This window comes from Otolemur garnettii, unplaced genomic scaffold (genome assembly GCF_000181295.1).
Source record: "Otolemur garnettii isolate 467f Iridium unplaced genomic scaffold, OtoGar3 scaffold00008, whole genome shotgun sequence".
NCBI classification, from domain to species: Eukaryota; Metazoa; Chordata; class Mammalia; order Primates; family Galagidae; genus Otolemur; species Otolemur garnettii.
Window position 1 is genome coordinate 37,247,480 of NW_003852403.1, and position 11,321 is coordinate 37,258,800.

Sequence of the window (11,321 nt, forward strand, 5' to 3'; positions counted from 1 at the left end):
TGGTCCCAGATACTTGGGAGGCTGAGGCAGGAAACTTGCTTGAGCCCAGGAGTTGGAGGTTGCTGTGAGCTTTGATGCCATGGCACTCTACCCAGGGGGACAGCTTGAGGCTCTGCCTCAAAAAGAAAAAAAAAAAAAAAGGAAAAAATTTCCTAAGTCTACCCTTATATCCTAACTGTAATTATTTCATTTATCAGAGTATCTTGGAACATGGCTAATCAACCTTTACCCTGTTCTCCTGGCCTTCCTAAATTTAGTTCCCATTCTTCCTCTCTGTATCTTTCTTTCTCCAGTGTGTATAATACACTAGGCCGCTGTCGTCCTTAGACTGTAGTTCTACAAGGCATTCCCTTAAATTTTTGCTCATTTGACTCATTTTATTTGTAAGTGAGGGGAAGAAAAACCAAAAAACATGGTTCTTGTCATCACCAGATGACAAAGAAGGGAAAACTGTCAGGGAGCTTTATGTCTTTAATGAAATCCTCCCATCTGGCCTATCAGAGACAAATGTTGAGGGCTGAGAGATGGGAATCCAGTATTGAAATGCTAGCACACTTGGCACCAGTCTTTGTTTTGATCTTGGCTTTTGGGAGCCCCAGAGAAGACAACAGGAAAAAATGAGTCCCATTTTAAATTCTTTTACACAGGTTATAAACATGTGCTGAAGACAAGACCTGTGGGCTTTGAATGTCAGGGCAAAGAAACTGAAAGACATTAAAATTTCTCCAAACTGATTTTTAGTGATATTTGTTCCTGAATTTGTATGTATTTTGTTGAACATGTTTACAGGTTCTGCTAAAGGTAAAAGTTCTAATTGCATAGGCACTTTAGAACCTAGCAAAAATTTGGTTTTTATTGTGTTCTTCAAATGATAAATCAGCTCCTATTGATTTAAAACTTGACTGAGTTCTTCAAAAAATATATAAATTTTTTTCTAGGTTTTTAGATTGGATAAATTTTGCTCAATTTTGAATTTCATTCTGAGTTGCCTTCTACATTTTATTGGTTTTCCTCTCAGCCCTACCAAATGCATCTTTCCAGATTATGGTTGATTTTCTTTTTATGGATGTCAGCAACCTCCATGATAAATATTGATCTTGTGTTCAACCATTCTAAACTAAAACATTTACCAAGGGTAATTCATTCAACAAATATTTAAGTGCCTGCTGTGTGCTTGAAATTTTCTAGTTAGTGTTATGTAAAAGATAAGGTCTTTGCCTTTCCATAGAGCTTACAGTAGGGAACTAGACTAGCTAAGAGAAGATATAACTAAACAAGAATACCACAATCAGGTAAGTGTCTAGAAGGGGAAGTGGAAGATGCTGTTGGATCCTAGCTAGTAAGGTGAGTGATGGACAAGGAAGGCATCCTATTAGAAGTAAAATTTAAGCTGAGACCTGAAGGGTCTCAGATGAAGAATAGATACGAGTCAGAGGAAGAACAGTATATATAAGTCTTGGGTGGGGTGGGCATGATGACATTAAAGAGGAAATGAAAGGAAGTTGGTCTGCTGGAAGGCAACATACTAGGTCAGACAATTAAGTTCTTGAATTTATCCTAGAAAAAGTACTATATACCTCATTGCTGAATATCATCACTATGGTCACTTTAGAAGCACTCTGCCCTTGGGAACCTATGCACAGATGCCAGCACCTAGTCAGCCCTCTAAAGCAGGCATCCTCAAACTATGGCCCGCAGGCCACATGCAGCCCGCCTAGGACATTTATCCAGCCTGCTGGGTGTTTTTGCTGTCGCTGCCTGTCCTGCTTAGCAGCCGACTTGTCCGGGGGTCCGCAGTCTGGCTCTCCAATGGTCTGAGGGACAGCGAACTGGCCCCCTGTTTAAAAAGTTTGAGGACCCCTACTCTAAGCACTTTTTTAAGGCTGTTTGCTAACTTGTCAGATCTCATACAGACAACAGCGCTGATGGCCAGTCCAGAAAAATATTTTTAAAATTGCTTTGAACTTAAGTTCTAGTGGTCCATGTTGTAGTTAGTTGAAACCTGGTGACGTAAACAGTTCAGCGTAGGAATTTTTCTGTGTTTTAATTTATGCTGTACTAGACTACTACTAAATAACCACCAGAGTTTTCCAGACTTTGTTTAGGATTAGAGAGGAATTTTTGAGTAGTAGATTACTAATTATTGCATAATAGAATATAGTGACATAATTGCATATAGTGACTGTTTTAAAAAATTAGGGAGATAGAAAATCCCAAGGTAGAAGAAAGACTGAAAATACTCTTCTTACTGAACCCTCCTCCCCAACGAATACCATTTTAAAGACCTACAAATACAAAGCAACAATTAGGTTACCTGCCTAAAGAGGGCTACTAGAAGATAGGTGGGCCAACTTTTAGATTTGCAAGAGATGGATGGACCCTGTGTGGACTAAATCATGCCTTGTGATCTTTTAAAATAATGCCAGTAATGAGCATATTACTTTTGCAGCTGCGTCTGTGAGGTGATATTACTGCTCATTGTTTGCCCAGTTGTTTAGATGAACTGAATTTGGCCCACCGGTAGATGTTTTTCCAGACTTACTTTGTATTTTCGTTTAAGCAGACTGCATACTGTACTATTAGGGAATCTGCATTTTTCAAGTATGAATTGGTGATGTTGACTCATTCTGGGATGGGTTTTTTGTTTATTTTCTCTTTGTAGATTTCATTTATTTAAAAACTTTTAAAAGTAGATGTTAGTTTTTAGTACAGTTTTGGGTTCACAGCAAAATTGAAATATAGGAACAGAAATTTCCCATCTATTCCCTGCCCCCACATATATACCGTCCTCATTACTAACATTCCCCACCAGAGTAGTGCATTTGTTAAAACTGATGAACCTGCATGGATACTTCATTATCACCCAGACTATAATCTGCATTAGACCAAGCTATTGATATTCTGCAATGATTTTGACAAATGTATGATCTTGTCTAAATTTATAATCTGTTGAACCTTTTTGATAAAGCTGTGCAGTCTTTTCATGGTTAATCTTTTGCTATTCAACGCATAATTCCTCAAGGAAGCTGACATTGAAGAATGTGCTGTCATGTTGGTTCTGTTTTTGTTTTCAGAACTCTTCCTCTTGGCTTACACCTATACTGCCTGATATGCTCCGACACATTTTTCAGTTCTGTGTTTTAGAAAGCAGCCAAGAAATTCTGGACCTCATTCACAAGGTACATAGTGATATATTTACACTCTTTTTCCTATTAACTTTGTAGGTTTTTTTTCTTCAATTTCATAATTGGTATACTGTTGGTCAGGGACTTTAAGAAATTAGAAATCATCCAAGAGGTTTGGCAAGTCTGGAGATAATGCAGGATGAGATGGGGAAGCCGCTTTTGTAGGATGTTAACAGTTAAGTTTTTGTTGGCCATGCTTCTTCCTCTTATTATTCCTCTTGTTATGCTACCAGTCAAATGTTTAAGCACTTTCTAATCAACTTAATACAGAAAATAAAATGATGAAAAAGAAAAGATTGGTTTTCTCCCATCTTCATTTTGCTAATATGTTTATAGATCCTACAGTATATCTTTTGGAATCTATTGGTAATCTAGAGTCTAATTATCATGGTTTAGACTTATATTTTTTCCTTAGCAAAATTGGTCATCAGTGTTGTAATCTTTAAAGGAAAGGCCATTTATATATTTAATATCAATGTCAGTGTTGTTCCTTTTGACTATTAATTTTTTTTTTTTTTGAGTCAGAGTCTCACTATGTCTCCCTTGGTAGAGTGCTATGGTGTCACAGCTCACAGCAACCTCAGACTCTTGGGCTTCTCTTGCCTCAGCCTCCCAAGTAGCTGGTACTACTTGTGCCAGTTACATCACAATGCCTGGCTGTTTTTTGGGTGGAGTTGTCATTGTTGCTTAGCAGACCCAGGTGGGTTCAAACCCATCACCCTAGGTGTATGTGGCCGGCACCCTTGCCAACTGAGCTACAGGTGCCACCTAGAATCTATTATTACTTTTTTTTTTTTTTTTGAGACAGAGTTTCACTATGTCACCTTTGGTAGAGTGCTGTAGCGTCACAGCTCACAGCAACCTCAGACTCTTGGGCTTAAAGTGATTTTCTTGCCTCAGCTTCCCAAGTAGCTGGGACTACAGGTGCCCCTCACAACGCCTGGCTATTTTTGTGGTTTAGCTGTCCCGGGCCGGTTTGAAACCTGCCAACCTCAGTGTATGTGGCTGGTGCTGTAACTACTGTGCTATGGGCATCCAGCCTCTATTATTAACCTTGAATTGTTGGCCTCTAATGTGGCTCATTGTTAACAGCTGTGGATTAATGATAGCGTTACGTCTGCATGGGTACTAGCCCATTAGTTGCTAGGCATCAAGAAAGTTACCTTACTGGGGCCAGGTACAGTGGCTTAAGCCTATAATCCTAGCGCTCTGGGAGGCTAAGGCAGGTGGAGCACTTGAGCTCAGGAGTTCAAAACTAGCCTGAGCAAGAACGAGACCCTGTCCCTAAAAAATAATCAGGTGTTGTGGTGGGCTTCTTTACTCCCAGATACTCAGGGAGCTGAGGCAGGAGGATCACTTTAGCCCAAGAGTTTGAGGTGGCTGTGAGCTATGACTCCACGGCAGTCTACTGAGGGAGACAAAGTAAGACTCTCTCAAAAAAATACCTTAGTAGGATGATAAATCAAGACTTAACATGTTAAGATATTACCACTTCTGAATTTGGCAGAGAATAATTATTAGAAGCTACTATACCTTGAAGTGTGTGTTGAATATAAAACTGCATTAATATTGAGTCTTGTCATAAATGGAAAGAATTTATTTCAGTCACTTATTGAGATTTTGACAACTCTGTTATTTATTTTTTTTTAAGAGACAGAGTCTCACTTTTTGCCCTTGGTAGAGTGCTTTGGTGTCACAGCTCATAGCAACCTGCAGCTCTTGGGCTTAGGCGATTCTCTTGCCTTCACCTCCTGAGTAGCTGGGACTACAGGCACCTGCCACAACGCAGGGTTATTTGTTGTTGCAGTTTGGCTGGGGCCAGGTTTGAACCTGCCACCCTTGGTATATGGGGCCAGTGCCCTACTCACTGAGCCACAGGTGCTGCCTCAACTCTGTTATTTTTATGGATATATTTTATTTTAAAAGAAGATGATTCTGGCTCTACGCCTGTGGCTCAAGTGGCTAAGGCACCAGCCACATACACCTAAGGTGGCAATTTGAATCCAGCCCTGGCCCGCCAAACAACAATGATGGCTGCAACCAAAAAAATAGCTGGGTGTTGTGATGGGCACCTGTGGTCCCAGCTACTTGGGAGGTGGAGGCAGGAGACTTGCTTAAGCCCAGGAGTTGGAGGTTGCTGTGAGCTGTGATGCCACAGCACTCTACCCAGGGGGATAGCTTGAGGCTCTGTCTCAAAATAAATAAAGAAAAGAAGACAGTTCTTTGTATGACCTTACCAGAAAAACTTTGCATTTCTTTTTACTATGTAAACCTATCAAATATCAAAATAAGCCTCTGTATTGAATGTTTAAAGTAATTTCTGTGTAGTTTCTTACTTTTTAAAAATTCTTCAGAATAAGTAGTAGGTTTTGTTATCACTTATTGGAATAATTTCACCTTCTTTTTCTTTTACTCTGTAGGTTTGGATGGAGCTGTTGAGCAAGGCTTCTGTTCAATATGTGGTAGCAGCTGCTTGCCCATGGATGGGTGCTTGGCTTTGCTTAATGATGCAGCCTTCTCATTTACCAATTGATTTAAATATGCTGCTAGAAGTAAAGTCTAGAGCCAAGGTAAGTGTAGTAGAGGGACATGATGTATGTATTTGTATGTTCAAATTATTTATTTATTTATTTTGGAGACAGAGCCTCAATCTATTCCCCTGGGTAGAGTGCCGTTGCATCACAGCTCACAGCAACCTCCAACTCCTGGGCTCAAGTGAGTTTCCTGCCTCTGCCTCCCAAGTAGCTGGGACCATAGGCGCCCGCCACAACACCTGGCTATTTTTGGTTGCTGCTGTCATTGTTGTTTGGCAGGCCCGGGCTGGATTCGAATTCACCACCTTAGGTGTATGTGGCTGGTACCTTAGCCATTTGAGCCACAGGCACTGAGCCTATTTATTTATTTTTTTGAGACAGAGTTTGACTATGTCACCTTTGGTAGAGTGCTGTAGCATCACAGCTCACAGCAACCTCAGACTCTTGGGCTTAAGTGATTCTCTTGCCTCAGCCTCCCAAGTAGCTAAGACTATAGGTGCCCACCACAACGCCTGGCTATGTTTTGGTTGTAGTTGTCATTGCTGTTTGGAAGGCCCAGGCTTGATTCGCACCCACCAGCTCTGGTGTTTGTGGCTGGCGCCCTAACCACTGAGCTATAGGTGCCAAGCCTCAACTCATAACTATTAATACTGTAGCCATTTAAGAAGTCTGTATTGTGGCTCGGTGCCTGTGGCTCAAGTGGTTAAGGTGCCAGCCACATACACCTAAGGTGGTGGGTTCGAATCCAGCCCGGGCCCGCCAAAACAACAATGACGGCTGCAACCAAAAAATAGCCAAGCTTTGTGGTGGGCGCCTGTGGTCCCAGCTATTTGGGAGGCAGAGGCAGGAGACTCGCTTGAGTCTAGGAGTTGTAGATTGCTGTGGGCTGTGGCTATCCCCAAGGGGATAGCTTGAGGCTCTGTCTCCAAAAAAAAGAAAGAAAGAAAGAAAGAAAGAAATCTGTATTGCTTTCAGATTAATGTGATTTCATTTTTTTATCTTAATTTCATCTGTGTTGCTTTCAATTAAATGTGATTTCATTTTTTATCTTAATTTTTATTAAATTATAACTGTATACATTTATGGGGTACAATGTGATGATTTGATATACAATGTGGAATGCTTAAATCAAACTAATATAACCATCATCTTTTTTTTTTTTTAATTGTTGGGAATTCATTGAGGGTACAAGAAGCCAGGTTACACTGATTGCATTTGTTAGGTAAAGTCCCTCTTACAATCCTGTCTTGCCCCCAAAAGCTGTGGCACACACCAAGACCCCACCCCACCCACCTAGACCCCACCCCACCCACCTCATGCGTTTTTTTGTGGTAAGACATAACATACTCTTAGTTGTTTTGAAGTGTATACTTGTATTGTGCACATTAGGTGAGATCCCGCCAAATACCCTCCCTCCACTCACTCTCCTCCCTTCCCTCCCCTAAATGTGATTTCATTAATTTAGTATAGGTAAGGGAGAAATTATTATTTATTAGGACCCTGACAAAATGAGTAGCAATTTTTACCCATTAAAATTTTCTGAAAAGAACTGTATTTTAGTGAGATTCTAACAATGATTTTTTGTTGTTGTTATTGTGACCTATTCAATACATGTATATATTTTTTGAGACAGAGTCTCATTTTGTCACCCTTAGTAGAGTGCTGTGGTGTCATAGCTCACAGCAACCTCAGACTCCTGGCCTTAGAGATTCCCTTTCCTTAGCCTCCCTAGTAGCTGGGAGTCACAACGCTCAGCTATTTTTAGAGGTGGAGGTCTCACTCTTGCTCCGGCTGGTCTCAAACCCATGAGCTTAAGCAATCTACCTACCTTAGCCTTTCAGAGTGCTGGGATTACAGGCATGAGCCACCTCCCCCAGCCATCACCTATTAAATTTTAATGATTATTCCTTATTATTTTTCCCCTATCCTTCACTCTAGGAAAAAACAGGTGGTAAGGTGCGCCAAGGTCAAAGCCAGAGTAAAGAAGTACTTCAGGAATATATTGCAGGTGCAGACACCATCATGGAAGACCCAGCCACCAGGGATTTTGTGGTTATGCGGGCCAGAATGATGGCAGCCAAGTGAGTATATGTTAAATGTCGAGTTAGCATAAATTCACAGGTCTGTCTTTCAAAGGTCTTTGAACCAAAGGATTCTTCTGATATGTCTGTCAATTCTTCTTTGATCACACTGATTACAGTCTAAGAAAAAATTGAAAACTAAATATTTTTAATTTTGGAGATTTGGGGGTTTTTTGTTTTTGTTTTTGTTTTTGTTTTTGTTTTTTTTGCAGTTTTGTTTTGGCCAGGGCCAGGTTTGTACCTGCCACCTCCAGCATAGGGGGCCAGTGCCCTACTCCTTTGAGCTACAGGTGCCGCTCCTTTTTTTTTTTTTTGAGACAGTCTCACTATGTTGCCCTGGATAGAGTGCTGTGGCATCACAGCTCACAGTAACCTCAAACTCTTGGGCTTAAACAATTCTCTTGCCTCAACCTCCCAAGTAGCTGGGACTTCAGATGCCCGCCACAGTGCCTGACTATTTTTTGGTTGTAGTTGTCATTGTTGCTTGGCAGGCCGGGGCTGGGTTTGAACCTGCCAGCTCTGATGTATGTGGCTGGCTCCCTAGCCTCTGAGCTACAGGTGCCGAGCCCATTTGGGGGAGTTTTAAAATAGGATTATTTAAAATAGGGTTAAAAGATAAGAGAATGTCTTTGATGGGAAAAGTTATGGCTCCAGTAAGAAGGGTTTTACTTCTAAGTAGTTTCTACAGTAACTTCTCTTTTTTTCTCCCTGTTAGGTTGCTAGGAGCACTTTGTTGCTGTATTTGTGACCCAGGTGTAAATATAGTAACCCAAGAAATTAAACCAGCAGAATCCCTGGGCCATTTACTACTCTTCCATTTGAATTCCAAATCTGCCTTACAGAGGATTAGTGTAGCTTTGGTAATCTGTGAATGGGCTGCTTTACAAAAGGTAAGATTTTGCCCCCAAAAGAATAAAGACAAATTAAGTAAACCAATTTCCATTAGCTGTTAGGATTATTTACTTTATATTCTACATTATATTCTATGTAAAAATATTCTCTGTATAAAAATCCAACAGTTACAGAAAAGTGTTACAAATTATATTGAACATTATTTCTATCCTGTTTTCCTTTAACCCTGGACTGTTTTTTAGAACCCCTATTCTTGTACCTTAGAATACTAGCTATGCCCATATTTAATATTTGCTCTTAACCCTGCAGTCTGTTAAGAGATGTTCGTATTTAAAATGTGTGTATGGGGACACAGTCCAGAAACTACTGATCATCTATTCCTCTAGGCTTTGAGTATTAGAGATCCGTTTTTATGGATAGGAGCAAAGGAAGAATTTTAGGCCCCACAGGATGAATAACATCTTTGCATTTAAACCAAAATCTTCATGTTTCCAAATAAATCATTCTCTTCCAACCTCTTTAACCTTTAACTTCTAGTAAGATGTATGATTTTGTTAAGACTTGCTTCTGTAAATCAAAGAAACTTCCTCCTGGCTTTGTCTATTCTGTTGATTGGAATTCTGGAAATTTAACTGTCTGCACTTGCTGTGAGAGTTGCTTGTTACTGCCTCTTAGCAGTTTGTCAAAGCTGTGTGTCTAAAAGTAACTGAGCCATGCTCTATTACAACTGAGACCCCTGCTTTGCCTCAGGAAAGAAGCAAAGCTCATCTACTTTTAGGCAGGATTCAGTGTGCTGGAGAGGCAGTGATGCTGTGTTTTTGTGCCTCTCAGACTCAGCAGCAAGTGTTGACAGTTCGGTTTCTGGACCCTCACAGAGCTTCTCTGGACTTACTCTGTGAAGCCCAGGCTGATCACCCAGATCCCACAGAACCCCTCATGGCTCACCACTGAGGCCATTCCCCCTCTGGTTGGGGCAGGCAACAACCAGAGAGAATGGGAAGGGTTAGTTAAATTTGGGGGCAGGTAAGTAGTTTTTAAATTATATATCCATTTCTATACTATGGCATGTGAAACTGTGGGCTCAACTGTTAAGAAATCTAATAATGAATTTTTAAGTAATATTTTTAGTGCATGCTGAATTTTTTTCTGACTGATTTCTTTTTTTATAGTAATACACTTTAAAATCTGTGCTTTCTGTATATATACATGTAAACTTTGAATAAGTTCAGAGTAAAATAAGAATAATTAGGAAATTTAATGGAATTGTAATAGTTTTGTGTGCATGTTCTATAGTTATACACATAATTTTAGAGTAGTTTGGGTATAATACCTTTTCTCTAACTGTGTGTTCTGAGAAGTAACAGAACGTAGATTCAAAATACATAGAGATTGAGAATTTGGTAGTCTGCAAGTAAAGATTTATGTATTTATAAAGTTATGTTTATGTATTTTCCCTGACTTTTTGTTGTCTATTGTATTTTAGGAATGTAAAGCTGTTACTCTAGCTGTGCAGCCACGTTTACTTGATATCCTTTCAGAACATTTATATTATGATGAAATTGCTGTTCCATTCACACGAATGCAGAATGAATGTAAACAGCTTATATCATCATTAGCTGATGCACATATTGAAGTTGGTAACAGAGTAAACAACAGTGTTTTAACAATAGATCAAGCTAATGACCTGGTGAGTAAAGAAATAGCTTTCTTAATTTTAGATAGAACATGAGAGTAAGAAAATAAATTTGTTGTGACATGTTTACCACAAAAACATGCTAATTTGTTGAGTCTCTGGTTTGGTAGCCTGTTATCTCTGCCCATTAGAATGGTTATTTTATTGTATCAACTTTTCTTGAAATAAGAGGATAAAGAAGGAATTTTTTTTAAAACTCAAATTCTGACAAATCAATGCATCTTTATTACAAAAAGCTGTTAAATTTTGTCATTTGAGTCTGGCAGAGTGTAGAACACTTCTATAATTTCTTCCCACTACTCCCCACTTTGAAAATAAACATACAGAAAACTTGAGAAAATTACACAATGAATGCTCACTTTCACCATCTAGAGTCTATAGTTAACATTTTATTAAATTTGCTTTATCACACATAAATATTCAACTGTCTATTCCTCTATCCAACTATCAATCTATCTGGGCTTCTTGATGCATTTCTAAGTTTCAGATACCAGTATACTTCAGCAGGTAAATAACTAAAATGCAATAATTGTATATGATATTTTGCTCTGTTTGAAGTGAAGTTTATATACTTAAGTACACAAATCTTAAGTGGATCATTTGATGAATTTTGATAGATGGCTATACCTATGAAACCCCTATCAGATATAGAACATTACTATCCTGATCTGTACCCCTCTCTGTCCTCAACCATGATTCTCATTTTTCTACCACCATAAATTACCTGTTCTAGAATTTCATATAAATAGGCTCATACACTATGATCTTTGGCATTAAGATGTTTTTCAGCATGTTTTTAAAATGTATGATTGTTATATATATTAATAATTTGTATTTATTGCTGAATTTTATTCCATTATATGCATATACCACAACGAGTTTAAACCATTCTCCTATTGACAGACACTTGGGCTAGTCCCTATTTTGGGCTATTATGAACAGTGTTGCTATCAACATTCTTTTTTTTTTTTTTTTT

At 39.1% G+C, this 11,321-nt stretch overlaps 1 protein-coding gene across 2 annotated transcripts in view; it reads left to right on the forward strand.

Annotated features, from left to right (window-relative positions):
* BTAF1 (B-TFIID TATA-box binding protein associated factor 1) overlaps nucleotides 1–11,321 on the forward strand; it is a 103,680-nt gene that overhangs the window by 53,405 nt on the left and 38,954 nt on the right. For both annotated transcript variants that reach the window (XM_003783699.3, XM_023509570.1), the window contains exons 15-19: nucleotides 3,075–3,179; nucleotides 5,606–5,755; nucleotides 7,658–7,800; nucleotides 8,516–8,690; nucleotides 10,136–10,339. In XM_003783699.3, the coding sequence (XP_003783747.1) occupies nucleotides 3,075–3,179; nucleotides 5,606–5,755; nucleotides 7,658–7,800; nucleotides 8,516–8,690; nucleotides 10,136–10,339 (777 nt within the window). The remainder of the gene's footprint in view (nucleotides 1–3,074; nucleotides 3,180–5,605; nucleotides 5,756–7,657; nucleotides 7,801–8,515; nucleotides 8,691–10,135; nucleotides 10,340–11,321) is intronic.